At 49.6% G+C, this 27,886-nt stretch overlaps 12 protein-coding genes across 12 annotated transcripts; 7 read left to right on the top strand and 5 right to left on the bottom strand.

Annotated features, from left to right (window-relative positions):
* Nucleotides 1–89: 89 nt before the first annotated feature.
* Nucleotides 90–1,078, top strand: N7446_004276 (uncharacterized protein; the record flags this gene model as incomplete). The annotated part of the gene is made up of 3 exons (XM_058513025.1): nucleotides 90–302; nucleotides 364–583; nucleotides 639–1,078. 3 exons carry the CDS (start codon nucleotides 90–92, stop codon nucleotides 1,076–1,078), a joined length of 873 nt encoding a protein of 290 aa, XP_058374354.1.
* Nucleotides 1,079–1,400: 322 nt separating this feature from the next.
* On the bottom strand, nucleotides 1,401–2,257 carry N7446_004275 (40S ribosomal protein uS4; the record flags this gene model as incomplete). The annotated part of the gene is made up of 5 exons (XM_058513024.1): nucleotides 1,401–1,815; nucleotides 1,902–2,000; nucleotides 2,076–2,094; nucleotides 2,162–2,199; nucleotides 2,250–2,257. 5 exons carry the CDS (start codon nucleotides 2,255–2,257, stop codon nucleotides 1,401–1,403), a joined length of 579 nt encoding a protein of 192 aa, XP_058374353.1.
* Nucleotides 2,258–2,452: 195 nt separating this feature from the next.
* Nucleotides 2,453–3,611, top strand: N7446_004274 (60S ribosomal protein eL21). The gene is made up of 4 exons (XM_058513023.1): nucleotides 2,453–2,538; nucleotides 2,664–2,731; nucleotides 2,802–2,849; nucleotides 2,955–3,611. Exons 1-4 carry the CDS (start codon nucleotides 2,503–2,505, stop codon nucleotides 3,283–3,285), a joined length of 483 nt encoding a protein of 160 aa, XP_058374352.1. The 5' UTR covers nucleotides 2,453–2,502; the 3' UTR covers nucleotides 3,286–3,611.
* A 328-nt stretch (nucleotides 3,612–3,939) lies between these two features.
* Nucleotides 3,940–5,405, top strand: N7446_004273 (putative mitochondrial carrier protein (Rim2)). The gene is made up of 3 exons (XM_058513022.1): nucleotides 3,940–4,242; nucleotides 4,317–5,270; nucleotides 5,329–5,405. The coding sequence occupies exons 1-3, from the start codon at nucleotides 4,064–4,066 to the stop codon at nucleotides 5,366–5,368; spliced, it is 1,173 nt and encodes a 390-aa protein (XP_058374351.1). The 5' UTR covers nucleotides 3,940–4,063; the 3' UTR covers nucleotides 5,369–5,405.
* A 3,273-nt stretch (nucleotides 5,406–8,678) lies between these two features.
* On the top strand, nucleotides 8,679–9,077 carry N7446_004272 (uncharacterized protein; the record flags this gene model as incomplete). The annotated part of the gene is made up of 2 exons (XM_058513021.1): nucleotides 8,679–8,689; nucleotides 8,864–9,077. The coding sequence occupies 2 exons, from the start codon at nucleotides 8,679–8,681 to the stop codon at nucleotides 9,075–9,077; spliced, it is 225 nt and encodes a 74-aa protein (XP_058374350.1).
* Nucleotides 9,078–11,517: 2,440 nt separating this feature from the next.
* N7446_004271 (putative C2H2 zinc finger domain protein) lies at nucleotides 11,518–14,131 on the top strand (the record flags this gene model as incomplete). Its single annotated transcript, XM_058513020.1, has 2 exons — nucleotides 11,518–11,661; nucleotides 11,711–14,131. 2 exons carry the CDS (start codon nucleotides 11,518–11,520, stop codon nucleotides 14,129–14,131), a joined length of 2,565 nt encoding a protein of 854 aa, XP_058374349.1.
* Nucleotides 14,132–16,553: 2,422 nt separating this feature from the next.
* N7446_004270 (uncharacterized protein) lies at nucleotides 16,554–18,153 on the bottom strand (the record flags this gene model as incomplete). The annotated part of the gene is made up of 3 exons (XM_058513019.1): nucleotides 17,731–18,153; nucleotides 17,329–17,663; nucleotides 16,554–17,305 (listed from the first exon to the last, which is right to left on the bottom strand). Exons 1-3 carry the CDS (start codon nucleotides 17,919–17,921, stop codon nucleotides 16,554–16,556), a joined length of 1,278 nt encoding a protein of 425 aa, XP_058374348.1. The 5' UTR covers nucleotides 17,922–18,153.
* Nucleotides 18,154–19,602: 1,449 nt separating this feature from the next.
* On the bottom strand, nucleotides 19,603–20,939 carry N7446_004269 (uncharacterized protein; the record flags this gene model as incomplete). Its single annotated transcript, XM_058513018.1, has 3 exons — nucleotides 19,603–19,778; nucleotides 19,838–20,421; nucleotides 20,491–20,939. 3 exons carry the CDS (start codon nucleotides 20,937–20,939, stop codon nucleotides 19,603–19,605), a joined length of 1,209 nt encoding a protein of 402 aa, XP_058374347.1.
* An 880-nt stretch (nucleotides 20,940–21,819) lies between these two features.
* Nucleotides 21,820–22,583, top strand: N7446_004268 (translocon subunit SSS1). The gene is made up of 5 exons (XM_058513017.1): nucleotides 21,820–21,952; nucleotides 22,003–22,061; nucleotides 22,126–22,167; nucleotides 22,228–22,464; nucleotides 22,515–22,583. The coding sequence occupies exons 1-4, from the start codon at nucleotides 21,868–21,870 to the stop codon at nucleotides 22,441–22,443; spliced, it is 402 nt and encodes a 133-aa protein (XP_058374346.1). The 5' UTR covers nucleotides 21,820–21,867; the 3' UTR covers nucleotides 22,444–22,464; nucleotides 22,515–22,583.
* Nucleotides 22,584–23,281: 698 nt separating this feature from the next.
* On the bottom strand, nucleotides 23,282–25,008 carry N7446_004267 (WD40 repeat domain-containing protein; the record flags this gene model as incomplete). Its single annotated transcript, XM_058513016.1, has 4 exons — nucleotides 23,282–23,543; nucleotides 23,605–24,370; nucleotides 24,426–24,791; nucleotides 24,862–25,008. The coding sequence occupies 4 exons, from the start codon at nucleotides 25,006–25,008 to the stop codon at nucleotides 23,299–23,301; spliced, it is 1,524 nt and encodes a 507-aa protein (XP_058374345.1). The 3' UTR covers nucleotides 23,282–23,298.
* Nucleotides 25,009–25,013: 5 nt separating this feature from the next.
* Nucleotides 25,014–25,640, bottom strand: N7446_004266 (uncharacterized protein; the record flags this gene model as incomplete). Its single annotated transcript, XM_058513015.1, has 3 exons — nucleotides 25,014–25,240; nucleotides 25,298–25,396; nucleotides 25,457–25,640. 3 exons carry the CDS (start codon nucleotides 25,638–25,640, stop codon nucleotides 25,014–25,016), a joined length of 510 nt encoding a protein of 169 aa, XP_058374344.1.
* A 1,206-nt stretch (nucleotides 25,641–26,846) lies between these two features.
* Nucleotides 26,847–27,507, top strand: N7446_004265 (sorting nexin-3; the record flags this gene model as incomplete). Its single annotated transcript, XM_058513014.1, has 3 exons — nucleotides 26,847–26,924; nucleotides 27,092–27,413; nucleotides 27,479–27,507. The coding sequence occupies 3 exons, from the start codon at nucleotides 26,847–26,849 to the stop codon at nucleotides 27,505–27,507; spliced, it is 429 nt and encodes a 142-aa protein (XP_058374343.1).
* Nucleotides 27,508–27,886: the final 379 nt, after the last annotated feature.

Here is a 27,886-nt window from a genome sequence, read left to right as displayed (position 1 = left end):
GCCTTTGATATCGGTTATCGTTGTTTACATTGTACCCTCACTGATCCACCAGAACTCCTCGACTTTTACAAGAAACTCACACCCTCGCCATGACTGATACCTCAGCTGAAGCACTTGCAGCACTGCAGGAGCTGGATAAGGAGGGTGACCTGAAAAAGCGACTTGCTATTGTTCGCATCAGTGAGCCGATTTCCTTGGATGGTGGGCACTCTGGCCCGTCGCCTTCGAAGCGGAGGTCGGATGTTTCAGTCTTTGAAGATCCGACACCTGCATCACTAGAGGCTGATCTTTCACATTATAAGGTATGCGCGACGAGCCCAGGTACCGGAATGTCCCTAGATGAGTACTGAACTTGTCGCATAGGAACTATTCTCTAAGCTGCGATTCTCTTACCTCGAGCAAGTAACGAAAGAAAAGTTCTTGCGCGCCATCGTAGGCGATCCACCGGTGATTGTCGGACATAATGAGAACACGGAATTGGAGACACAACTGGCAGATGTGAAAGCTGAACTTAAGGCACGGAAAGAAGATGCGCGCATAATGATTGAGGAAATGGAAGCAATGGGCCGTGACTTGGCGAGCCGTGAGTGTCAGCGCTTGAAGTGAAGAGAATGTTGACTGAATGATCTCTTGCACAGGCTACAAGAATGTGGAGCTTCAAACGATACAGCTCTCAACATTACCTGCTTCAATTGAGAATCTCGAGTCTACCATCGCCGGGCTCCGCGCAAAGCAGGTCGCGAACATGGACCCCTCCGACCCCAACAGCAGCTCTTCGTCTCAAAATCTTCCTCTCCCTGCTACATTGTCGCTGTTAGCCGAACGGGAGGCAGAGCTAGCATCGCTGAACCGTCAGCTCGCTGCTGTGCAGAACACTCTCCCGCGAAAAACTCGAGAGGCCGAGGTCATGGAGAGAGAGAGTAGCGTCCTAGAGCGACGGAAGGAGGAAGCTATAATGCAAGCCCGTGAAGCACAACGGAAGAAGCAACAAGGTGAAAGCGATGGGCTAGAGGAGATGGGACGGTGGTACAGAGGAGCGGAAATGACCTTGAAGGAACTAGTTGGGACCGAGGCATAGTCTGCAAGACAAGCCTAGACCGCAGTACTAGTGCACGACGACGCAATTATCAATTGGGCTTATCTAGGTGGGTATGGGGGCGTTTAGGATCTACACTGTACATAACGCTACGGAGATATTACAGTCCAGACTATGATGTGCATGGAATTCGAAAAGTAAAATTCGGGTTCCAAATTGAAGCCTTTGGCTGTTTTTGATTCATTTGCATTGGATGATCGTACAACGTGAGACGCTATGATGCAGTCATGTTGAGCCTCCGAGGTATTGAGGCGCCCCAATCGAAACCCGACCGTACTCCATTTTTTGAGATTGAGAGAATAATTTACTCCTCATCCTCCTCGGCCTCCTCGTCACCGTCACCGCCAGCGGCGGCAGCGGCCTTCTTGCGGCGCACACGACCGGGGCGGCCACCACCGAAGGGAGAGGTGAGAGAGAAGTCAATGTGCTTCTGGGAGTCAAGACGGACCATGAACGAGGGAACGTTGACGATCTGCTTGCCGACGCGGATGTGGCGCTGCTTGATGAGGACACGGGCGTGGTGGATGGACTTGGCGAGGCCAAGCTTGTAGACGCAGGTCTGGAGACGGCGCTCGAGGAAGTCCTCGACCTTGAGGGCAAGGACGTAATCGAGCTTCATGCGGGACTCATCGAGCACACCGATGCGGACCAGACGGCGAATGAGGGCATTTCCTTCGAAGAGACGCTTGGGGTCCTTCTCGTCGAGGGTGAGGAGCTCACTATGGAGGAAGATGTTAGTCACATGTCCTTCAATTGCGCTGATCCGATCGCTCGGAACCAGACTAGACTTTGATCCTTCACATACCGAGCAGCACGACGAATCTTGGACAGGGTGAGCTGGACACGCCACACCTCACGCTTGTTGCGCAGGCCGTACTCGCCGACAACCTTCAACTCGGAGTCACTAGAAAATAGGTTAGAGAGATGAATACGACATAACCAGAAGCACGCTTCTGATCATTGGCCGGAGAGTACTAACAGGCGGGCGGACTCGAAGGCTGCAGAACAAGTTAGTCTTCAATCTTCAATTTCGTGAATTGAGGTTTCTGTCAGAGGTTCACTTACGGCGACGGGGGACCTTGTAGGTCTTGGAAGAGACACGACTGCACAGAGATTAGAATGGTGTTGACTCAAACGGCGACAATATACTCACGGGGCCATGGCTGCTGTCGGGTTGGCGGAGGTTGTCGAGGAGATCGAAGTTCCCACACGATGAGACCAAGACACAAAGTGAGTTGGAGAATTAGCGAGTTTCCTAATTGGGTTTGGTGATAGGGCTAACGGGAGCGGGTCTAGCCCTAATTACATAACCCATCACACTGAAGTTTACCCGAGCGGCTTCATCGGTTTTCGAAGGTTGAAGGCCCCGTCGACAATCAACCACCAACCACCACACCACCGCCGTCATGCCTCACTCCTACGGTCTCCGCGCCGGCACTCGGGTACGTCTTGACTGTTTTTTGCGACATGCGACTTTTTTCCCACCCCGTTGGAGAAATTTTTGGATCGATTGGACACAGGCCAGGAAATCGGCCTTGGGAGGACTTGAGTGCTAACGAAACGACAGTATGCCTTCAGCCGTGGCTTCAAGGAGCACGGTATGATCCGTCTCTCCACCTACCTGAAGACCTACCGGTACGCTTGAAAACCTCGAATCCCGCAAAAACGAACAAGAATTTGAGATCTGACGGAAATTTTCATATAGTGTTGGTGACATTGTCGACATCAAGGTTAACGGTGCCGTCCAGAAGGGGTCAGTACAATTCCGATAGTCCCATACGAATTCGCACTGGACCGCCAGTCGCGATGATACACGGGCAATGCGAAACAGCAAAGACAGAATCTAACCGTTGAACAGTATGCCCCACAAGGTCTACCACGGTAAGACTGGTGTCGTCTACAACGTCACCAAGTCCTCGGTCGGTGTCATCCTCTACAAGCGTGTCGACAACCGCTACCTCGAGAAGCGCATCAGCGTCCGCATCGAGCACGTCCAGCACTCCCGCTCCCGTGAGGACTTCATCAAGCGTGTCAAGGAGAACGCCCTCAAGAAGCGTGAGGCCAAGGAGAAGGGTATCCACGTCCACCTGAAGCGCCAGGCTGTTGGTCCCCGTGAGGCCCACTTCGTCCAGCTGGGCGGCAACACCCCCGAGACGGTCGTCCCCATCGCCTACGACACCCACATTTAAAGGGATCGCAATGGAATTGGGTCGGTGCGAGCGGTTGTTAGGTGTTTTTTACTGGGTTTTCACTCAATTTTTGCCTCCAAGGCTGAAATGGACTTGGTCTGCATGAGACGAAGCAAAGGGTTTCAGATGCCCTGGCACATCTCTCGCCTGTGCATAGATTCCCCTGAATGAAACAAAATCAAAAATATTTCCGAGTTCATGTCTATCTGTTTTTCCTGGATGATCGTATCTATCTGTCATGGGCTAGCCCTGTGTTCGTAGTGCTCTTCAAGACCGGGATGCTCGCCGAAGGCCCCAAGCATGTATGGATATTCCAGGGATTCTACTCCGCATGTATACAATTCAATGGATCGACATTATTCCGATTCACTTTTGATTTGAGCGACATGTCATTGTTTGTCTTGGGTATATATCTGTACAGTACGGCACTGCTGGCCGGATGTACCGGTTACTTAATTGACTCGCAGTCAATTACTTGAATGATTGATATGACACTGAAAATGAGCAGACTTAATATGAGCTATCCTCGGCTGAACCGTGAATGATCTATAGTTTGCCCCTTAGAAATGCGGCCTCTTTTAAGGGGAGCAGAGTAGCTAGACCGCCCAGCGAAAAAAATATTCCGGAGAAAACCTATCAACCTTTCTACTTCAATGTACACTTGACCATTCTACTCTTCGACTTATCATGATTTAATCTGCGTCTTTGCTTATCAGTTGTTAATTCTGTTCCCTACTCAGGCGTGTATCTGCCTTGACGGTTCTTATCTCCGGTCCCGATGAATTTCTCTACCGCAACTCCCAGCTCAGCGCCGGCGCAACTGGGAAATGCGTCACAGATGAATAAAGATATTGTTCCGCAATCACGGGAACTAGGCGATGTTATCCCAAACCGGACGCCAGCGGCTCGCGATAAAAAGCCCGAGGCGAAGCCACTCGCACACTTTGTTGCCGGAGGGTATGTTTCTGGACGCGGAGATGATCCGGATTGAGGCATTGAAATGAAGAAGCCATGCTAACGGAAGGCTATAGTCTTGGAGGAATGACCTCTGCGACCCTTACTTCGCCCCTCGATGTCCTGAAGACGCGCCTGCAATCCGATTTCTACCAGTCGCAGCTCCAGGCCCTACGGTCCTCGCACCCTCCTCCAGCGCCGACCTCCAATGCTCTAATCTCTATGACTCGGACCGCTGGCATGCATTTCAGCGAAACTTTCCAGATCCTCCGCTCAATACACGTTCACGAAGGCTGGCGCGCGTTGTTCAAAGGCCTGGGACCGAACCTGATCGGTGTCGTGCCCGCACGCGCTATCAACTTCTACATGTACGGAAATGGCAAGCGCATCTTGAGCAATTACTTCGGCTACCATAATGTTGAACAAACTCCTATGGGAATCCACCTGGCGGCAGCCGCAGTTGCCGGCATCGCGACAGGTACGGCAACAAACCCGATCTGGCTGGTTAAGACACGCCTGCAACTGGATAAGTCCAATGCGGAGCATGGAAAGAGTCGCCAGTACCGGAACAGCTACGACTGCGTCAAGCAGACTGTGCGCCACGAGGGTATTCGCGGCCTCTACCGCGGTCTGTCCGCCTCGTATCTAGGCGTGACAGAGTCCTCTCTCCAGTGGGTTATGTATGAGCAGATGAAGATGTATCTCGCCCGCCGCGATTCTCTCAAAAAGTCCGACCCGGCCTACGAATACACCACATGGGATTCCGCGGAGCTGTGGGGTGGACGTATCACCGCGGCTGGTATGGCAAAGCTGGTTGCCGCTGCCATTACCTACCCGCATGAGGTCGTTCGCACTCGCCTCCGTCAGGCTCCGACCGTCTCAGTTGGCAATGGTAGGGTCGAAATGAAGTATACCGGCCTGGTCCAGTGCTTCAAGACCGTCTGGAAGGAAGAAGGTATGGTTGCCATGTACGGCGGCCTGACACCACACCTTCTGCGTGTTGTGCCTTCGGCCGCGATCATGTTTGGAATGTGAGTTGCTACCACACTTTGATCCAACTTGGACACAATATGCTGACTCATTTGATAGGTACGAGTTCATTCTGCGCATGTTTGGCACAACATCATAATCTATTGCGACAATCTCACCCCCGAACTAATCGCATGGCAACTTGACTCTACTCTTAGTGCATTGCTTCCCAACTCTCGCGCTACTGTACAATACTTAGCTTCTCGCGCACGCTCCTCACCGCTCCTCACCGCTCCTCGAGAGATTCGGATGAAAAATTATTGGCTGTTTTTTATATTGTGTATAGAAGGGGAACGGTCACCTGCATTGCATGTCCACGGCGTATATGAGTTTACTCTTTATTTTTCAGTGATTGGCGTCTTTACTCCGCCCCTGTTGTTAATTGGCTCTCTAGGGATTCGTGATTTCAGGGCCACACTCCCTGTTCACCCCTCACCACTCTACTTGTATACATTACGATTCTTTGCGACATTTACACCGTGGCAGAGCAAAAAGAGAAATGAAAGACAAAAATATGTATGACATAGATGCTGCTATACATTTACTACAGTTGTACCCTCCATGCCAGGGCACTGCATGCAGGATGCCTTGCAGAAGCCTATGATGAGCCTAGGTGATATGTGAACAACCGCAGTATCATGCACTGCCTCCTTGTACAGCGCGACATCTACATGTAGACAAGGATAGAGCTTTCGGCTTCAAACCGAAATGAACTACGTAGGCAGCTTTAATATTCCATGAAACCTGACGACGCCAGTCATACATGTGCAAGTCAGGCATTATGGCGCTATCGCCATACTTAGGCTGCTATGCCCCTAAAATCAGGCGACAACAGCTCCAATCTTATGATTGCCTATACTTTCCCTTGTATTTTCCTTGCCTGATCACTCATGCAAGTGAAACCAGCACATACCATCACCGACTTTTGACTATTTCGCTAACCGCAAATATACTTCCTCGTATTCCTGTCAGATCCCTGCTTTGGGTACTGATTGGACTGTCTTTGACCAACCCGTATTGTTACCGAGCGGCGAGATATCCTTATTCCGCGTTAGCAGAGGCTTCTCCAGAACCCCCGGGTTGCGTGGACGACGTTTCATGTCTGCACCTAGCCCTCGATTTGCAGTAAGTATTTTCGCCTCTTCCCTTTTTGGGACATGGTAGAGGAACTGTTCTCGCCTAAGATATCCAGTTGATTGGGCTGATTGTATGCGTTAGCGTGGAAACGGGCGAGCAGCTGGGGCAAGGCGGGCGTATTGAAGCCCCAATGGTAGTCCAGGGGAGACCGCCGACCCACCCAGGAAATATTCCAGAATATGATCCAACCCCATTGTGTTTCCAATTGTACGCATGACTGAGGCATTATTGATTTCACTCGGGTTTTGGCTCATATCGTGCAGGCCACTGTATTTTCTCTGGTCTTGTGTCAGACGTCAGAATGTCGATCGTGGCTAGGTGGTATTCTCACCGCCACACTTCGCCCTGCCCCTTCAGGATTCGGCTGGACGCCTGACCCCCGAATCGAAAGGACTGGGGTTGTGTATGCCCGGGGGCCGCCAAGATTCTATGACCGAGGTAGTAGCCTGAAACTCTGGGTTCATGAGTTCGGCCTTCAGCCACAGCCTCACTTTTATGATATGTCATAGTTCGCCAGGGAAAAAGCAACTATGTTTCTCGAACCCTCCATTCCTCCCTTTCTCCCCCATACCATCTTGCGTGATTAAATTATTGACAGCCTCCCGCCTGCAATTGAAATTCTTTCTGACAGGGCCTAGACTTATTGATCACCGTATATGACATTCTAACGTGGTGGCGTGGAGAGTGGCTTTTGACTGTGGCTGATACAGAAATGTGTGCTACATGCACAGCTTAACGTGGCCGGCTACATGCAAGGAACTACCCGAGTCCAGACACGATCTCAATCCTGAAACTCTTAGTGCAATCTCTTAGCTCACAAACGACTTCCACGAACTCTAGACTCCGATGACGATCTATGATTGTAAGATGTATCCCCACTGTACTAGCTCAGTGGAGTAGCCCAGACAGTGGAGTAACCCAGTGTCTAGATCGTTGGGCCCTATCAACCCTTCGTGAGCGTGACCGATCTTGCTAGGATATATGCCCCTTCACCGCAAATTCACTTACTTCTAGACTCTCGTGGTGCCCATCTGCCTAGGCACCCATGCGCTTAGTCTGTGATGTGATTTGAAGACCGCGGTAAATTCGCGAAAAAAAGTGAAACTGGGTAACTCCGGGGTGGGCTCAGCTGTGATCATACACAGCACACACACCTGTTAAGGTGTGTAAAAAAAAAGTTTCATGAATCATGCAGGGCCAGCCGTTGGCGGAAACGAGGAGAACTCAGCCACACAGAGGTCGATCAACTGTGATGACCATTGAGCCAGGGTCAGCGGGGATAGCTTACCTTACCAGGGGTCGTCTTAGGGTTTAGTTTACATCCAGGTGTGAGTTTCCATAGCTATCGACCTTTGTTCAATTATCAGTATGGTCTATGTTCGAACGTTCAGGGATCACCCTGTACAGTATGTAACCGGATTACCCGATCGGCCAGCGCATACATGTATACGCACGCAATCTCTCCGATCTTTGGCAAGATCGACAGGGGACTGGGACTGTCAAAAAGCCATATCTAGTTAACTCCACTGCGTCTACATTTACATTGTGTTCATCCAAGAACTCAACCTAGGTCGATTTGTCTGGGATTGGTCGGTTATGCTGCCAAAGTCGGCTATCCGTTCTTCACCAGATGACCCATGACTGTATTTTGTCACGAAAACAAAAGGGTAGGGAAAAGAAAGGGTTTACTGGCGTATTGGGCACACGGCGCCCGGTGGTCCCAATTCCTCGTCCATGATGGCATCTCTCCATACATGCTTGATAGGAAAGGAACTGTTGGCTCTTCACCATAGTGCTTGGATCAACAGCGCACTGATTTCTCGAAATTATTTCCAATAATTACCAACTTACAACATGTCCGGGACCAGGACCAGGACCTGCTGTCCACCCTTGTGATGATCTACACTTAGCGCCTTTTACCCGCTAAGTCGCCTCTCGTCCAAGCCCTCTATTTCAAATCTCAAAGCCCCAAACTGGGTGTTGCAATGTTAACCCGGGCTTCGTAGGCAGCAAGTCGTGAAAATGCCCATTACTTATATCTTCCCCATCCTGTTCCCCGATTTTGTTTTGCACACATCCTTCGAGCTTCAAGATCATACCCTGACTAGTTCTGCATCCCCCTGCACAATCATCGATCTAACACGACCTGCGAATCTGTCATTGAGCACCTAGGTAGCTTCCTTGGCTACTAAGTCCGTCATTCGACCATTCCATTTCCCCCCTTGCTGCTTGGGGTCGTGTTCACCGCCACCTCAATCCGATCGACTGCCAAAATGAGCAAAAGGTAAACCCGCGTCAAAGCATCTACCGTCAATAAGCGTCCCAAATATCCGCGCCATTCCCATGCCTCAGATAACCACCATCTCTTAACCAAGTTGTCATACTTATTACTCTACCCAACATCCACCCATTCCCTAGCCTTATCAAACTTTCTTTAACTCTTTTTCTCCTCTCTTAGGTCGTCGTCTGACTTTCCTGGTGGCAAAGCCTCGAGCAAGCCCGGAAAAAGCAACTCGGGCAGCGACAACGGCTCCAAGTCATCGGCGTTCACCAAGAACAAGCAGGAGAAGAAGAGCTCCTATATGCTCGACCAGTACACGAAGGCACCTTCCGCAGCGGACCCGTGGTCGGCTGCCAGACCCTCCACGTTCCAATACAAAGGACGTGGTTAGGTTTTCCTTCATCATGGGGGTGCATTGAGATTGCATCATGGAACAGTTATTAGAATGTCTTTATTATGGGTCTGGGAGGAGCTTGGTGGCGAATAGGCTTGGTTTTACCTCTTGGTCTGGAACAGCTGGAGCGTGTACTTACTGTGCAGGGGCTGATCTTAGTAGTAGAGGAGGGTGGGGCCTGCCTGGGTTGATCGTCATTTAGGCGTTTTTCTTTTCCTTTGCTTATTTTATTATTTCTTTTGTCTTTTTGCATGGACGGCCATATACGAAAGGAGCTTCGGTACGGCAGGACATACAGGATATATAGTAGAGAAATAAGATCTGTACTTTTCCGAGAGTTTCTTCTGTTCCTTTTTATTTATACCTCAAATCCAGACAAGGCAATTGAAGGTACATTACACCCTTTGTCTCCGGGTAGCGTGCTACGTCAGATGCCGAGGGCGAAAATTACCCTTCGCCGCTTCCGGGGGAATTGGACAATTCAGAGTTTCGCACTTCAGAGTTCGCGGACCCATGGTTGAGATTCGGCTCACCCGCCCCCGTCCCAAACAGTTGAGTCCGTGGACTCCACTCGGCTTCTCTTTTGACTGTTACTTAATTTTTATTTAAGGTTTATTTTTCATTTTTTTACCCTTTCCTTTTCACTTTAACTGGGATCAACACGTAATGGCTGGTATCCAAATGTGCGTCACATAATCCCCAGCTTAGCCGTTCGTTCTACGCATCCCCTGATGCAATCAGTCTTGGCTGTCTACTAGCAGCCAAACCAAGCCCTAAGCAATCAGGACCAGTGATCGGGCAAAGCCAGATTGATGAAGTCCTGTGGCGAGAATTACTACTTTGTTTCCCGAAATCACAAGATCCTGGAAAATATAGGACACAAGTACGGCGTGCAACCAGGGTGATTGGCTTGGAGATAAGAACTCCCTGTTAGAATGAAAAGGTCTAAAATCCGAACTTAATAAAATTTCTGTCTGTTTATCAGCCACCGGATTCCATACACAGAGCATGGCTCATTTATCCTGAAGCCCTCATGCAGCCCTGACAGAGCCTTACCAGCTAGTAATCTGGTGATGAAGTTTTTTTTCACATCCCTGAGTTGCTTTGACCTAGCCAAATAGCTTTATCATCCCCTGAACTCGCTTCGTTTTCCGGGATGTTAGGAACTGAAGTTCCAAAGCATGTGTGCCATCGCTTTTAATGTTCAACTCTCCGCTTTTGCGCCCCCTAGACTTTCCCCTCCTCACTTTTTCCAACGCTCTTGAGTGCCTTATGATTCGACTTTTTTTTTTTTTTTTTTTTGAATGTCATTTGTTTCTTCTTTGTTCCGATAAGCACCTCCCCTGTGGCTCTTGCTCTCCTGCTCGCCGGAAGTATTTACTAAGGCCCGTGCGTTGGACTGGTACCGCAGATACTCTATTTGGATTTGGGTAGGAGTTCTTGACCTAATATCAAAATTCGCCGCCCTGTTGCCATCTCACCCGGTTTGTTGCGTGAATCGTTCATAGCAACGTAGTTGATTGATGTGAGACCCGGTCATATGGAGGCTTCGAGGTCATACCAATGTCCCGGATACTTAAAGCGTCTGACTGATAATACAATATTCCAACCTTCCGTTGATTTGGAGAAGCAATACATGAACAACGTTGACATCCTCGGTACTTTTAAAACCTTAATCGCAGAACCCGGAAGATTTATTGACCAACACGATACTAGATCTAAGATCACAGTGGGTACTCTCATATATCGATTTTTTTTTTTTTTTTCTTTTGCTTTTTTATACTTTTACCGTAGCTTTTGGGCTCCATTTCGCGGCCGCTTCAAACATAGTATTCCACGTCATGTCAGTCATCCATTGCTCTCCCCACGTACTGTACGGTTACTGATCTAAACCAAAACGAGGCACGTAATGCCAAGCTTTACTCTTAGCGACCCAGCACTGCCCACCTCCTCCATACCTCAACTACTGTAGCGGTAGCGATATGATTCCCTCTTAGCAAGTCAGAAAACAGGACAAGACTGACTGGCTGAAAAAGTGATTAATACGTTCGCTTGCCAATAGAGACCTGAGAAGTCCTTGTTGGGTGCCCCGCTTACACCTAGTCCGCGAGGCAACTGGGATCCATAATTTCCAGAAATCATGTAAGTACTTTACAGTAGAAGTGTATTTTTACCCTGCATATATTGAATAACCAGTCCCGGTGCCCGTTCACTTAGGCCTGATTTACCATTTGATGATCTAGCAGCAAGTATCCCACTTCCTGGGTTTGCCCGGGAAAATATTCGTGGACTTGTGCTGAGCCCCCTAGAGGGACTGCCCTCTCTGAATATTTATTAATCTCGGTGTCCGCCCTCGTGAATACTTCTTGCCCTCAGGCCTGAAGATCACACGCTTGGTCTCTTGTTAGTCTCTTTACTAAGTTATAACACGTTCAACATGTGTGCGTTCTACAGCGATGATGAGTACGAGCATTTGGGAAGGTCTGGAACGACCGCGGGGCCAGCATCGTCCCTTGGCCAGTGGCCGCTACCTCCGGGGTCTTTGGCGTCCTCCGAGGGACTTTTCAGACCCAATGCTCCAGTGAGTGCTGATACAATGGGGGAATATACAGACGACTGACGTTGGATAGGATCATGTTCCGTATTTTTCTGAGTCATGCCTCAACTCCGGGGAAACAACGAGCCTGACGAGCTTTGAAGAGACCCAAGACTCGATTAACATACATCCTAATCGTGGCCCCATTGCTCCACAGCCAGATTATGGTTTGCTGGAAGGCATCGCCGAGAAATATGTTCCGCTGGAAGGGGGTATCCCACAAAAGCTGGATGATTTGCCTATCAGCCGTGAGACCAGCTTTGGTCAGCCTTCAGATTCCTCTTTGGCTACCCAGCCGCCTATTCCTCGACCCTTGCTAGGAATGCCTGAGTCCATTGACTCCATGCCCATAGTACCGCAGTCACTTCAACATGCCATGCACCAGGTGATAACTACGGTGGGGCAGGTGTCCAACAACGCGTGCAATCTTGAACAACTCTCCAAGGGGATTGAAAGCCTTGATATCATCAAGAGCTTTTTCAACACTAAAAGCATGCCACCACCTCCTCCTTCTACTACAGCGTCCAGAGAGCCCGGTAAACAAGAAACGCACAAGTGCCCACTGTGTCAGTCTACGTCAGGATATACGTTTGGATCATTCAAGCGTCATCTCGATATACATGGGATCCGCGAGTGCGAGTACCGCTGCCCTCAAGCAGGGTGCGACAAAAAATCCCATCGACGGGACCGAGCACGGTCTCACTATCTGTCTCACGGACACTATATGAGTCCGGCTGAAGTGCCTTTGACTCGAGTGCATTTCCCCTTCCCCTCGCACTGCCCCGTTTGCCTCGATAAGATGTCCTCTTGGGGTGCTTTCTGGAAGCATTTCCGGGGGCACAGTACCATTCGTCGTGGCTCCGGCGGCCCTTCAATCAGTGCTGATTCGAATCGTCGGGATTCAGATATCAGCGGGAACGGTGGGAGCGCGAATGGCCCTGGCCGTGTCTCTTCTGCAGCTGGCCCCAGCAGCTTAGCGGGACAACATAACCAAACTGGAAATCACCGCTATCCTAACTCACACTCTTTTGGAAATCCCATGTGGCTTCAAAACAACACTCGTCCATCATACTCACTCCGGGATGACCAGCTGAGTGTAGACCACCGCGATGAAAGCAACTTTGTCACCGGAGACCATTTTGCTGCCCCATTCAATTCAAGGAGATCCTTCTCAGCGGGAGTCAACCGACAATCCAACGAGCCTCTCCAGGACCCAGGATCATCGCAAGCAGCAGATCAATCTACCAAGCGTAAGCGCTCAAGCAAAGAGAAACAACCAAAGGATCAAAAGCCATCCAGCTTCAGAAAATGCACACGGTGTGACCATGATCTCGCCAAGTGTAAGCAATGCTGCCAGCTCATGGATCCTATTCGTGGCTGTCACAAGTGCTCTGAAGATTCTGCAGGAGGTATCCAGATTCAAGCCCCTTCGCAAGTGCCTGGCCACAGTTCCCAACCTCAAGCACCTACATTCATTGAGTTGGACCCAAATTACTATGACTCCACCCCTGTTTCATCCTTTGGACAAGGCCAAGATACACAGATGCTGCAGTACCTTTTTAACCCGGGAATGCAATATCATGAATACCAAACACAGATGCAATCCTTTCCAAGTGAGAGGGACTTTTTTGACTCCAATTCTCACTTTCAAGACCCTCTCATTAGGGTGGCGATGATTGTCCACGAGCCCACACCGCTAAGAGATCTTAGCAGCAAAGTGCAAGAGCCATCTGTCTTCGAATGTGACTCTAAATTGTTTCAAAAGATTGGGCTTGATTCATTCATTGGCCCCCTCCCCAAAGTCCAACACGAAGGAGCCATCTCAGAAGCCCCAACTGGTCCTCTTTCTGCCTCATTGTCAGATATCGTACCCAAGATCAGGGAGCCACCAGCCGCTCGCAAGTCTGCCGAGCCTTCATTGCAATGCAATTGCCCTTGTGTCAGAACCCCACCTGTGCAGTATCGAGCCCATGCCGGTGCCAAACTGTCTCCCCTCGAGCGTGTCGAAATGACATTCAAGATGTCTCCAGATAGCCCGCAAGCTAGCCATTCTCTCCGCACTGGAGTTCAAGTCTTTGTAAGGTTATTCCGAATTCGCTCAAAGGTCGCTGAGATGAGATCAAAGAAGACAAAGAGAAGATTGTCTATTCAGTCTAGAGCCGCTTCCGATGAGGGCTACAACGCTGGCTCTGACACCGACTCGGCCTGTGATATTTCTCCTACACCAGTCTCTGGCTCTCAGTCTGCGCCACTGATACAGTGTGGAGAAGAAGTGCAAGACTGGACTTTCAGCGTTGATATTGGTTGGATCATTGCCAATCTATCTCAGTGGGCCCGCGGCATAGATGCCAATATGTGCGCAGATATGTTTGACTCCGATCCGGGTTGCATACTCGACTTTGTTTCCCTCTACATCATGTACAAGTTTATGTACAAGTTCAAGATGTCCTGGTAAATCCTGAGCAGGATGAGTGTCTTCGCTTGGTCATCCGGATCCCGTCTTTGTCTTGCTGCACCACCAATCGCTCTATGAACATCACGACTCTTTTTTCTTGCCTCTCACCACCCTTCGACTGGTCCTTATTTGAGGCACTAGCTGAGAAGTTCGTCACGTTGGCTAGAATGTGGCGCTATGCGATTCATACATCCTTCTCACGATCTCTTTATCACCCTTTATTCTTTCTCGCAGATTTTCTATTTCTTATACCCTATGCCTTTCATGTCACGGGTTTGGTTCTTGTCGCAGCATTTTACTGTGCTAGAACCTGATCTATAAACATCACCACTTTTTTCTCGCCTTTCAGCATTCTCGCTCTCTCCGGCCTTTGACTGGATGGCCTGAAATTATGCTATGCCGGCTCGAATGTGGCGTCATGGGGACTAATTTATTCTTGGTGTTATTATGATCATTCTATCATCGCTGTACTCACCCATGGCTTCAATGCCCTATCCCTTTTATCCCTTGAATGGTTCTCTTTTCCTTGTATTCTTCTTTGGCATTTTCTCGTTGTACTAAACATTAAACCCTCCCTGTACTTATTTCGTGTCTGTTACTAACAACACCATTGGTATGGGTTCAGGCAAGTCCCTCTCCTACCTGCTTCCCTTCCAAGCAGGTCTTACTAACGTCAATGACTTAGGGATATTAAGACTGTACAAGTGTGTATACTCGCGATTGAGATCCAGAAAACCAACAAAATCATACATGTCGTCATGCGTTTATGGGAGGCTTACTGTACACATTACATTTCATGAACTACACACAAGATTGGACCCACAATGAATGTTATTTACGTTACACACTGTTTGCTCTGCCCAGCCTTGATTCTAGACCAAGAATCCAAAAAGCGGCTCAATGGGGACAACACTGCCACTGCATGACCCATGCGCCTAGTATAACCTTGATATGCCTCACCTTGATTGCACTGCCTGGCTACGTATTCGCAGGAAGGGGAGGATTACTCAGCCATGTATCCTATTGTCATTGTTGAGCATTAAGCATACATAGCCTCAACAAAGGTACGGCTTAAGGTCCACTTGGCTAGAAATGCCCTTTCGCCGATATTAAGTGTGAGAAATAGTTTTGGCTTAGAATTTTTAAAACCTAGGCTCAATTGTACCATGTAGGAGACTGCATGTTATTCCAGGTTTCCTATTTTATTACGCTGCCAATCAAACTGCATCGCCGGAGCCTCATTGACACCTTAGGAATAAAGCTCGAATCAGAACATCATAACGTTAAGTTATACCCGTGTTAAACTCTTGAAGCCCACACTCCTGTTTCAGGCATTGCCAGGTAGCTGGGTATCTAAGCTGTGCATTTTACGCGTTGAAAAATTATATTCCAGAAAGATTCAAGCTAGAACCGTGACTATACTAGTGACCATTATACTGTATTTTCCATTTCCCAAACCGGAGTATCTTGGAAATGAAAGCTCTGCTGCCTGCCACTTAGCTGCCACCGAGATAATCCTGCCGAACCCAGCGATTTGACTGCACGCAAGGGCCGAGGTTGGAAGTGTTGACCATGACCGCTTTTATACCTCAGCCCACTTACCATCCACTTTGGAAGGGTTGAGGTTTTTGAGGAGCACCAAAACATCTCGAATGAACCATACGACAAACTTGCAACAGCGGACGAAGTCAAGCGTGCCTGGACAACTTGCCATTTTTCCCTTGACTCGTCGACAAAGGCCAAGCTATCATGGGCTCGCGCCGGGTTTGAAGCTGTTCTGAAGGCTTAACTCCGACACCGCCGCTTCGATTTCCGGGAAAGACTCTGCAATACCAGGACGAACAATTGGGTGCACGCTGTATGGAAGGCGCTAAACCATACATCAGCAAGTAAGTATATACATAGCGAAGGAAATGTGACGCGAAACAAAATGCGTACCCCTAAAGGTGCAAGATGGGTAGACGGTTCCGAGAGAAGCGCTCTAAGTTCTTCTGCCATTTGAAGAAGCTGTTGCTTTAGCTCCTTTGCTTCGGAGTCGGGTGCGTTGTTGTGAAGCGGAGTTGGCAGGCCATGCTCGAAAGAGGGTTCGCCTTGTCCTGCTTTGGATAGTTCGGTGGAGATAGTATTTGCGGTTTCGAAGATTAAGGCTGCGCGTTGTTTGAGAGTTAGGGTAGGTATCTCGGTCACACACCTGCAGACACTTCACTAGTAACGATTATGCTATTTTTACACGTTGATTCTGGCGGTTCTTAGTGGGTTCAAAAAACGTGTATTCCCTTGAGTTACTCACACCACCTGCGCCATAGACATACCAAAATAGACAACCTCAGTCTAGCACAGTCGTCAGCATTGACCTGAATATCTGAATAGACGCATGCCTGCCACTCCTACTCCCTCGGACCCAGCGCAAAACTGAACTCCTTCAAAACTGGCGAAAGCTTCCACCTTGCAAAGAGCTGCCCATTCTCCAGCAACATCCGCCGTAGCACCTCCCCCTCTCCACCTCTGTAGCAGGCCACACACCCTCCCATATCCTCACATATGGCTCCACGACCCCCAAGACCTCCCTCAGCCACCTCCCTGCCCTCCCCTCCTCAATCCTCCCTGTCCTTACCATCTCCCTCTCCAGTTCCTCCAGAAAAACATCCCTCTCCCGCCCCCGCTTAACCGTAGCCCGCATCACCCCAAGCAACATATGCGAGCGTACTGCAAAGTCCAACTCACCCACCTCCGCCTTCACCCCCACCGTCTCCTCCACTGCAACAGCAGCCAAAAACTCTACCTCCTCCTCACTCCCAACCTCTCCTTCCCAACCCGTACACCATGCCTGCGACCCCACCCCACCATCCGGCCACCCACACCACATCACCTCACTCTTCCACACGCCGTCCACGTCCGGCTCAGCAACCTCCATCCTCGCCGCACTCGCCTCCCACAGCTGCGCCGAGTACTTTGCTTCCCACGCGTACACATCATACGCTCCCTGCGCGACCAGTATCCCGAAGATGTTCGGCTCCCACGCTTCCCGGGAAACTGCCTTGGCTGAGCCAGATCGGCCAGGGGAACCGAGCCCCATGTACTCAAGCCAGAAGCGCGCTTGCGTCTCCGAGTAGGGCGGCACGCTGGTGTGGGCCGTGCGCAGGCGCGTGATGGTCGTCTCAAGCGTGCTGAGGGCTAATCCAGTGAGAGTCGCGAACGGGAGGGAGGGCTGCCTGCGGCGTGTGCGCGCGACGCTGTGGGCCCAGCGTGGGAGCTTCGTGGCGTGTGCGGGGGTCGCTGGCGCGGCAGCCCCAGCGGGGAGTCAGAGTCAGGTAGGTCTTGGAGGTCAGGCAGGCGGTAGAAGCGCGCTGTGGTGCGCTGGGTAAGGAAGGCAGTAGAGTAATAAGAGCGCCATGCGGAGGAGTGGAGGAGTGCGTGGTGTGTGGTGTAGAAGGACTGGAAATCATCAGGGGAGGGGAAGTCACCCTCAAGCTGGTCGGTGGAGCGGTAGATGGCCGCTGAGAGCTGGGCGAGGTAGAATATATCCAGGGTGCTGCGATCTATCAGTCTTTGTACTCGTACAGTGCTATTGCCCAGGGGATCTTAGCCCTGGAACTTACCGATTAAACCTCAACTCGCCCTCGCCGAACGACAATCCACGCGCGTGCAGCTTCTCGACAACATCAAAGACGCCGCTGTCGAGCCACAGCCCCTCGCCCATATAGATGAATGCTATCCGCAGCACTTTCTCGTGGCAGTCCACCGGCACCACGCCGCCTTCGACGTCAGCGAGGAATTCTTTAGCGCTCATGGCGAACCCTCTGATAAGTAAATGATGATGATCGCGGAATATAAATATGAATATCAGATCCTCACTCGGTATGCCAAGGGTCAGGATGTAAGTAATCCGCCAAATTCCACTATCATGCCAGATTATGGAACAAATCGAAGAGGACCTTTACGGGGACTTCGTTCTTAGTGGCTACTAGAAGTTCTGATGATTTAGTGTGACCATACTGAAAGCAAGGATATCTAGATAGCGAGACTAGATTTGAGAGGATATATAAGAAAATGTAGGAAGAAGGTATCCTTAGGACTATTTATATTTCAGGCCTCAATGCTTCTTTACGCCTATTACATTATGAAGCATAATGTAAGAGGATCGTCGCAGTTTTCGGCTCTATCGTTAACACAAAATGAAAAACGAGACCACATACGTTATCAGTGCAACTTCATGACCCCTTACTATGGCTAATCAAAAGCGGTTCCACCTTATGGTGGATCGACTAGAGAGGACGTGATCCTAGGAGCACTAGTATGATATAGGCCATTTAGCGACCTTCTTCGGCCAAGGCCGATGACTTAGTTCTCCACTTTACGTAGCACGGTGCGTGAATATATTCGAGGCCAATAGTAAGGCACGCGAGAGCCATTGCCCGATTGTAGTAGTGTACGATAGTCCTAGGAACAAGCCAGCTCCCGGATATAGAGAATCAGGTGAATAAGGGATTTTATGTTCGGGCTTGTTATATAGACCGAGGAATAGAGCCTACATTGTAAAGGAAAGAGCGGATGTTACAGTAAATTGTAGGTATGATAGGATGTTCAATCTCTCACACAAGTTAAAAACTAGTTGAGTCGACCAACCCCAACTATAAGTTCAAAGATTGGAAGGAAGTTGCTATAGCAGCGCGAGAACGCGCCATTTCCTAGCTCACGCTCCTAGGAACCAGTAGGCAACAGTGCGGTTATTACCAGAGCATTTGAAAGGATAGAGAGGCAAGATGAGATTGAATAGGCCGATCAGCCTAAGCCTTAGGGTGAGCGATCAGGCTGCTTAGTGAGCTGCTCAGTGAGCTGCTCAGGGTCGCTCGTGAGCCGCTCAGGGCGGCAGTTTTACCGTCACCTAGATTACACTAACAAATAAGTTACCCTTAACGGAAGTATATACCACTTTGTTGAAAGTATCGTTAAGGGACCCCTAAGAGATCGTCGAGCTGAGATAGCTCGTACTTTCCGCTTAGTTAAAAGCGGATAGCACATACAAAATGTAATAATTAAATAACGTATACGGAACAGATACTCCGAATTTATCACACACTAGATTACACTAACAAAAACCCTTAACGGAAGTATGTACCGCTTCGTTAAAAGTATCGTTAAGGGACCCCTAGAGAGATCGTTAAGCTGAGATAGCTCGTACTTTCCGCTTAGTTAAAAGCGGGTAGCACATACAAAAAGTCAGATGAAAATAAAGCACAAAGAAAAAGAATGCTCCCTAGATATTGGTCCTAATACACCATACAAACGAAGAGGGAGATAAGAGACTCGAAAACCCATTGCAGAGCCAGTACGCCTGATTCCCGTCTCTCCGCTTCAAAAAAAAAAAAAGCGAAGAACAGCAGAGAAAATAATGTCATGAGATCACACCACCACCCCGATTACACCTCACGTGTAGCATGTCGGGGAATTAACGCCCTCAAGCAGACGGCCTAGTCCTGACGGCTGCGCTTGTTGCCATGGGGGTTCCAGGGGCCTTCGGAGGCACCTCCCTGGTTGCTGCTGCCGCCCTGGTTGTTGTTGTTGCCGCTGTTCTGGTTGCTCTGGTTGGGGTTGAAATAGTTGCTCCCCTGGTTGAAGTTAGGGTTGGGGCCCTGGAAGCCCTGGCCTATCAGACGAAAAAGATTAGAATCTGAAAATCGTTCGAGGAAATTAGCCGTGACTTACCACCCTGCATCCCCATATTGTTTCCCATGTTTCCCATCATGGGGTTCATACCTCCCATGGGGTTCATGGGCATTCCACCCATGGGGCTCATTCCAGGCATTCCCATCATACCGGGGCCACCCATGTTTCCTCCGCGACTACCACGCATAGCACCGGGACCGCCGCGCATAGGGTTGCCCATCATACTGCCGCGGTTGTTGTAGCCATAGTTTTGCATGCCCATGGGGCCAGTTGGGAAAGTGCCGGGGCCCATCATGTTGGGAGCGAAGTTATTCATATGTCCGAAACCACCGCCACGGTTGCTGAAGTTGTTGTTCATGCCACCCACACCACGATTGTTGTAATTGCCGCGGCCACGGTAGTTGTTGCTACCCATATTGTGGTGGAAGTTTCCACCGCCCCCGGCATTGAAGCCGCCTCCCCGACCGCGGTCATTGCGCATGGGAGCATCCTTAGGCAGGGTGCGGAATGGGTTCGAGTGTGGGCTCGTGTACTGCACGGGAAGCTTGAGTGTAGCATCGCTGTCAATGCTGTGCTTTGTTGCAGTGGCTGCCTGCGGGGTAGTGAACTCGACAAAGGCTTGTCTGTATTCGAAAGGATTAGTCCGATTCTTCGAAATTGTGTAGTTTTCATCTGATTTTAGGTGGTGCTACCCTTTGCTCTTGCCGTTGACCTTATGTTCGCTGAAGGTCACATCCTTTAGCTCCTGCTCGGCACCAGCTCGGTTCACCCAGCCCCGGATATCATCGTCGGTGGTCCACCACGACATGTCCGAGATCAGAAGCGCAGTCGTAGCCGCAGGATCGGTTGAGCGACCGTCATAGTCCTTGCGCTTGGTTCCCTGAGGAGGCGCGGGAAGAGTGTGCTGGGATTGCTGAGGTCCTGCCTGGTTGCCATTGTCCGAGGCAGGCTGGGTCTGAACAGGTGGGTGGTCAGCCTGGACGTCGTTCTGGGTCCGATTTTGCTGGAGGTTAGCCTGAGGAAGATTCTCCGGGGCATCGAGCACAAGATCGGAATCTTCATGCTTGAACTCAGCAGGCTCGTTGGAACCGCTACCATCTCCATAGATGTCAATGTCGAAGTTATCATCTTCGGTGGCCATGATGATCTAGATCAGCGATCACCGAAGCGAATTGAATCTTGAGAAAAGTATTCGATTTGCCTGTTATCTGATGTTCGATAATACAGGCTGTTCTTCGAAAATCAAGGAAATGCACGTCTGCAGACACACGACACCAATTAGCAAGGAAAGAAGAAAAACATGAAGGATCATCGCGGTCAGAGTAGGGCCCCCAGGTGGCGATGAATCCATATGAAAAAGCGCGGATTCAGCTCCGGTCTCGCAAAAAGAACAGATGGAAGGCAGTGGCCAGAAAGCCCTCGAGAAGACACAGGAAGCGACATGCGGAAAGAAGGCCAGTCAATACGTACATTCGAAGCGATTGGAGGCTTCTGAGACAAGAGAATGCGCGCAGCTGCGAAAGCCACGTACAAAGATGTGTTCCGTGCTGTCCGGAATACAGGAGAAATGAAATGAAACGATAAAGAGACGTGAAGCTGCCACAGGCAGGCGACGAATCACGGGATAAAAGCGAGCAGTGAGAAAAGCGCAGAGGGATGGAAAGGCACGAAGTGAAGGGCAATCGCAGTCAATCGCTTTCAATCGCGGTCAATCGCTTTCAACCGTGGTCAATCGCTTGGGAAAGGTGTAGGGAAGATGGGAGAGGTGCAAAGAGTGTTGAGGTGGGTGGCGGAAGAAAGGAAGTAGAGAAGGGTGGAGGAGGATGACAGGGTGGGAAGTGAGAACGTTAAAAAATGTCAATGTTCCGCGGAATTCCGTCTGAATCTAGAAGACGCCGGCCTGTGTCGTCCTCAAAAGACGATCTGAGAGTTGCAAGGAGAGGTTGGAGGTTGGAGCTAACTGCGCGCCGGACATTACTTAATCCGCAATTGGTTCCGGGGAAACCACCTGTTCTCTCCTTCTGGCCACTTCTCCTTTCTCTCTCCGCAACTTTCAACTTTCGTCCAAGATGTCTGAGACTTTCCAAGAACTTGCTGATATCCCCAAGGACTTTGTCCGGGAGGGTTCCCAATTTGTCCGCCGCTGCACCAAGCGTATGTCGATCCTCCGTCCACCGCAAGATACTTGCTGACACTCTTGACAGCCGATAAGCGTGAATTCATCAAGATCAGTCAGGCAGTTGGCATGGGCTTCCTCGTTATGGTATGAGCCATTGTGGCTATTCCTGGATCGCGTTTCGTGCAATATGACTGACATTGGCCATTAGGGAGCCATTGGGTACTTCGTCAAGCTGAGTTCGTGCTCCATTGTTGGTTAAAAGGTCGCGCTTGCGGCTTTCAAATATTGCGTATTAACATGATCGTCATAGTTCACATTCCTGTCAACCAAGTGCTGGTTGGCGGCGCATAAGCGAGCAACCGGACCGAAGAGGCCGAGGGCCTATATCCCAGGAGGGTGTGTCGACAGGACTGGGACTGCCCGCATCTCATTGGTGATTCCCTCGGAGCGGGCGATTGTTGGCGCAATGTGTGGGCGGAGTGTGTCGGCGGGGTGGGCGATTGTTGTTGGCGGAAAAGAACTTTGAATGAGAGGGGCGACGACGAGGGTAAGTTTGCTTCCCAAAATTATAGGCTATTTACTGACCGGTTGCGGCAGTACGCTCGGGATGCGGCTGGTATTGGACAGCCACCACGGCGATGATGTTCTCAATGGCCACTGCGAGGCGACAACGATGATAAGATCGAGTTCCTACAAACGGGCTTATCTACATTACAGCCGAAATACGGAGAATATCGATCGCACGAAATGACAAACTTAAAGCACATCGCGAAATTACAACAAACACCCCACAGCTTTCCACGCCGATGACATGTTCTTAGTCTCGTCTCAGTCCGATTTACTTCCCTCTTGTGATATTCTTGAATTTACGTGGCATCCTTGCCACTTGGCGCTTTTTATTTGGAGATGCGATCGGAGGACGGTGTGATCGCTATCCATGAGATACCACCGTTTACGCTTTTGTACCGATAGGGGTCCTTGTTTGGATACTTAATTAACACCCTTGAAATTATCCCGCTTCTCCTACTTTGAATCTGTGTTGTCTTCGGGCGTTATTTTTTATAAATGCGATACCCGAAACAAAACGCACGTCTAACAGCATAATCAGACGCTTTTCAATGGTATCGAAATCCCTAGTATCCGATATATGGGTCCTAGTTAGCTTAAGACAGCTCAATTGCCAGGATTTGTCAACTGAAAACGACATGTATTGCATTCATCATAATCATTATTCCTGAGACCGAATGCTGAGAGAAAATGGACAATGTAAATGTACGGAGCATGCAACAACAGAATAGACTAAGCAGTACCAAAAGCACGGTCGAGTTGCTTTTACTGTACTGACAAAACGATAAAGCACAGCCACCCACCCCATCCCATGTCACCATATATCTTCCTCACCTTCCTCGTGAAGTTCCCAACGGCGGACAGGCCGGCTGCGCAACGGACGCCGGGAATGCCTCGACGCAGTGTTTTCTCGGTAATCATTAAACTCGGGGATATATCGCAACTTATCGTCGTAGCTTTTGCCCACTGGAGGATCACCTTCGTCGTCAGCAGCACCGGCATTCCAGGAATGCACGGTACACGTGCCAGTCGACAAGCCCCAGCCATTCCAAGAAGTCGCTATTGCACAATCGAGGTTAGCGATGGGTATTATCAATCGAGTTTTCCAGTTTATTTTTACCTGCTAAAACTGGCGCGTCGGGATGCCAGCTCGCATCTCGAACGCAAGTCCGCCAGAGCATCTCCCCACTCATTTCATACGCTGTGGCATACGCATCTGGCTCACGTGGTCGTGAGTTGAGAGTCGCTTGGCCAACATTAATCGTTCCGGCAAGTGTAGCATCCATATTGTACACATAAACCTTGCCATCCTCGCTACCACTGTACACATAGCGCGAATTTGTGCTACCAGGTGGGGAGAAATGACAGCGGATCAAGGTCTTGAGCACGCGGTGGCCTTGGAACGTCACGACCGAGCAGTCGTTTTTGGCGTTTGTGCGGTAAGCGTTTGGGTATGGCTCGAATCGGTAGTCGAATCCGGTAGTGTACTCCGCCGGATCGATGTTCTCGATATCAGCGGATGTCATCATCTTCCGCAGATCCCATAGCTTCATTGTTTGGTCTTTGCTGTTGGACAAAACATATCGGCCATCGCCTTTGCTGTCGACATAAGTCAATCCTTCTGTGTGGCCCATGAAGGCACCGGCTTCGCGGCCATCGCCCATTGATCGTCGATCCCAAACTCGGAGGGTGGTGTCATCAGATCCCGAATACAGAATATGGGGTGATGAGGTATCACCGTAGCAAACAGCGTTGACATGATGTTGATGTCGGTCTCGCAGGTTTAAAACAGGCTGTTTCGTTTCCAAATCATAAACGATGACCGAGTCTTCTGACGTACCAGCGACAACCTCACGTCCATCTCCAGAGAATCGAAGAGACCATATCTATCCAGAATTTGTCAGATTGAAGTCCAAGGGAATGCATCAGCGCAGAACATACCCCAAAGTGTGAAGTACCAAAGCCCCGTCGCCTCCCTTGGCCCGGTAATGTTGAGAAGTCCAGAACACTGGGATCCGAGTTATCCTCGGGGTCTGTTGTGGCCATATATGCTTGGCTTCGTATAGAACTGTAGACAAGGAATCGGTTGTCGGGGCTTAACGTCGCATCGGTAATTGTCCATTGGCCAAATGGATAGTCGACTGTTTTGTAGTATTTCCAATCATATGGATTCGACGTATCGTACATTCGAACCTTAAAGTCTTGTGCACAGCAGAAAAAGAAATTACCGTCGTCCGAGAACTGTCCTGAATAACTTCGCGTGTCATAGTGAATGATTCTGTCTGCAGCCGAGCCTGGAATCAAGCCCTAGATTATTGGACAAAAGTTGTTAGCGTTATTTGCAGCTACCTCTGCGCTTGGTTTGTACTTGACCTACCTGGGATATAGATTGGTCAGCTCTTTTTTGGACCCCATGATTATCAACACCCATTTCCCGGTATATCAAACTTGTTGCCAACACCCTCTTGCGCTTCTTAAGCCGATCCACATAGTATTGGTTAGTTCCGAAATCACCCTGGCCCATCAGCTTCACGCCCTCTGGATTGGGAACTGGGGGAGTTTCGCCGGTTGTCCGAGCCGTCTCGCCCTAAGGCGGTTTCGGAATATGGGCACATAATCCTCATCGCTATCCTCCTCTTCTTCCATTTCCATCTCCAGTTGCTCTTGATCCTCTAATGGGACAGGCCAACCATTAGAACTGAGAATGTCTTGTAAACCGCTGGACGCAAGTAACTCGAATAGTCGTGAAGCTGGGACTGTAAATAATCAGCAAGTCTTCCAGTGTGTTTGTATGGCTTTCTAGCATTAAATACTTCTCGTATGTCCTCCATTTGGGTCCCCCGGTCCCCCGCCCCCAGCATCGTCTGCTGTAAGCTCGATCTGTATGTTTCCGATATTGATGTGAGGGGGGTCTACCAAATTGCAAATATTAGCCATTAGGTGTCCTTAATCCAGAGTGTTATCAATATTACCATCTGCATCTCCAAGGTTCAGTTCTTCGTCCTCATTTGGCATGTCGTCTTCCCATTCGTCATCCTCTGACGTTTCTAGTGCGGGGTGGAAGTCGGTGTCCAGCTCATCTTCTTCGAGCCATTCACGGGCAGGATGCCAAATACCCTCTGACTCGCTCGGAGAATCTCTCTCGCGTGAGCTCATTGTGGATGTGGAGGATGGAGAGACCTTGGGGGCCTTATCGATAATGGAGGTTCCGAGGTCACCGCCGCTTGGGCGTTATGTCATCGGTTTATCGGTTTGCCGTTTTATCTCCGACTAACTCCGAGGAAGTACATACGTTCAATGCTTATTACATGTCTATATATTGTTCAATTGGGGAGGGCATCTACATATACAAGTAAGAAAGAGCAGCTGGATATTAGGCGATAAACAGAAGCTTAGTACCACTCTATAACATTATTGATAGAGGCAAAAAGGAAAGAAACAAAGAGAGAAAGAGAGACGTCGAGTACTCAAAGGTAGGCAAACATATAGCGAAAAGCAAGAAAAAAAAGCATCAGACAGTATACTCGATTCAAGGCTCGTGGATTTTGTATAAAGTCTGTCCAATACTTCGTGAGGGGCACTGTATACCCATCTATGGCCCTGTTGTACCACTTGTATCAACCTAGCCTAAATATCATGTTTCGTACTACAGTTTTGAAGAGGCCTTCAGATTGTCTTCTGGGTTGACATTCAGAATAACTCGCACCGAAGATGTTTTTTTGGGCAAAAAGGACCTAAATTTCTGAAGGTGGGATCAATCAGGCTTTGTGAATAGCTGCGTTTTCAATCTTGCATGTGCATAACATGCATGCACTGCGGCTTTGCCGGGCTGGTGATGGTAGTAAACTCTATGTCGGTGAGAGTCTGGAAGGCGGTGCTAGTACCTCTGATATGTCCAAATTGGAACCTTTCGAATTCTTCTGTATACAAATGTTGCGACACTGACCTAGGGACCATTTCACAATTGCTGCTAGACTCAACAGAGGCTTTGTTTTTCGGGTTTTCTTAACAGATGTAAAGAAATATAAATTTTGGCTAATTGTTTGCCTTTGTAAAAAGCAAATATCTTTGAGGCTGGTCTATACAGTCAGAAAACCAGAAGGGGAAGTATAGGGCTGTAGAAAACAACCATCAAGATAGAAGATAAGGTCAACGGATCAATCATTTACCGAACCCCACTGATATGCGTCTCCAAGTTCCCTTGAACTGCTTTCTCCTCTATGGTGCTGAGTTCGAGAGAATCACATTGAGCTCTGCAATCCCATAATTTACATCAAGCAACATCCGACCATCTGGCCCCGATCCAAATAGCTACCGGCCCGCGTTTTCCTAACTTCCCCTCCGCAACCCAACCCCACCACGATGCAGTCCGTCCCCGAGTCCCGACAGCAGTCCTTCGAGGAGATCTACGGGCCTCCCGAGAATTTCCTCGAGATCGAAGTGAGTCGCTCCGTAAATAATCGCTATCCCACATCCCCGAATCACTCGTCCGCCCCGATCTCCTTGAGGTCATGTGCCCACATCTCTTCGCTAACCATCCCCTATACAACTCCTTTTGCACGAACAACGTACACACCCTGATCAAAAAGACTGACCAAAATAAATAGGTCCGCAATCCCCAAACCCATGGCACCTCCCGCAATATGTACACTTCGTACGAGATCGTGTGCAGAACCAACATCCCCGCTTTCAAACTGAAACATTCCGTGGTTCGCCGCCGGTACTCCGACTTCGAGTACTTCCGCGATATCCTCGAGCGCGAAAGTACACGAGTCACGATACCCCCACTGCCCGGCAAGGTCTTCACCAACCGTTTCAGCGACGATGTGATCGAGCACCGCCGCGAGGGTCTCCAGCGCTTTTTGCAGATTGTTGCTGGGCACCCTCTCCTGCAGACGGGCAGTAAGGTTCTGGCTAGCTTTATCCAGGGTGAGTGTTAAACTGCCTGCTCGAGCCGTTAGTGGCGCTAGAACCATGCTAATTCGATATTATAGACCCCAACTGGGACCGCAATGCGTGGTAGATTACGATAGCGTTGATATTCTTTTTCCTGGTTAATGAGAAGCGTGCTTTCTTTCCTCCCTGTTCTTGTTTCCTTTATCTACCCCTTCCTCTTGCTCTCGCCCCTGTCGTTCGACGACAGACTTCCTTCGGCACCTGCAATTGAAAATGTGCACGGGCAGTTGTATGCTATGTGATGGTCATTCCCTGGTTTTGTTATGCTCATTCGATATCTGAATTTGCCGCTTCTTCGTTGCACTGGTTGGAGGGGCGCTTTTCCTGGTTTCTGCTATGTCTCGCTTCGCAAGTTTTCTATTTATCGTCTCCTTCCGCCAGCTTTCTTGTTCGATCTTGTGCATATTGAGAGCGAGTCAGTCTCCTTATGAATATCACCACGTACA

This window comes from Penicillium canescens (assembly GCF_028828765.1).
Source record: "Penicillium canescens strain IBT 15451 chromosome Unknown utg000003l_segment0_segment0, whole genome shotgun sequence".
NCBI lineage: Eukaryota > Fungi > Ascomycota > Eurotiomycetes > Eurotiales > Aspergillaceae > Penicillium > Penicillium canescens.
This window is presented reverse-complemented; position numbering and strand designations above follow the sequence as displayed.

Bases quoted from the DNA above. Each gene is read 5' to 3' on its own strand.
- N7446_004274 (XM_058513023.1), top strand. From the start codon at position 2,503: ATGCCTCACTCCTACGGTCTCCGCGCCGGCACTCGG. The intron at 2,732-2,801 runs GTACGCTTGAAA...ATTTTCATATAG, and splicing joins ACCTACCTGAAGACCTACCG to TGTTGGTGACATTGTCGACA. The intron at 2,850-2,954 runs GTCAGTACAATT...ACCGTTGAACAG, and splicing joins AACGGTGCCGTCCAGAAGGG to TATGCCCCACAAGGTCTACC.
- N7446_004273 (XM_058513022.1), top strand. From the start codon at position 4,064: ATGAATTTCTCTACCGCAACTCCCAGCTCAGCGCCGGCGCAACTGGGA. The intron at 4,243-4,316 runs GTATGTTTCTGG...GGAAGGCTATAG, and splicing joins GCACACTTTGTTGCCGGAGG to TCTTGGAGGAATGACCTCTG. The intron at 5,271-5,328 runs GTGAGTTGCTAC...CTCATTTGATAG, and splicing joins GCCGCGATCATGTTTGGAAT to GTACGAGTTCATTCTGCGCA.
- N7446_004268 (XM_058513017.1), top strand. From the start codon at position 21,868: ATGTCTGAGACTTTCCAAGAACTTGCTGATATCCCCAAGGACTTTGTC. The intron at 21,953-22,002 runs GTATGTCGATCC...CACTCTTGACAG, and splicing joins TGTCCGCCGCTGCACCAAGC to CCGATAAGCGTGAATTCATC. The intron at 22,062-22,125 runs GTATGAGCCATT...ATTGGCCATTAG, and splicing joins GCATGGGCTTCCTCGTTATG to GGAGCCATTGGGTACTTCGT.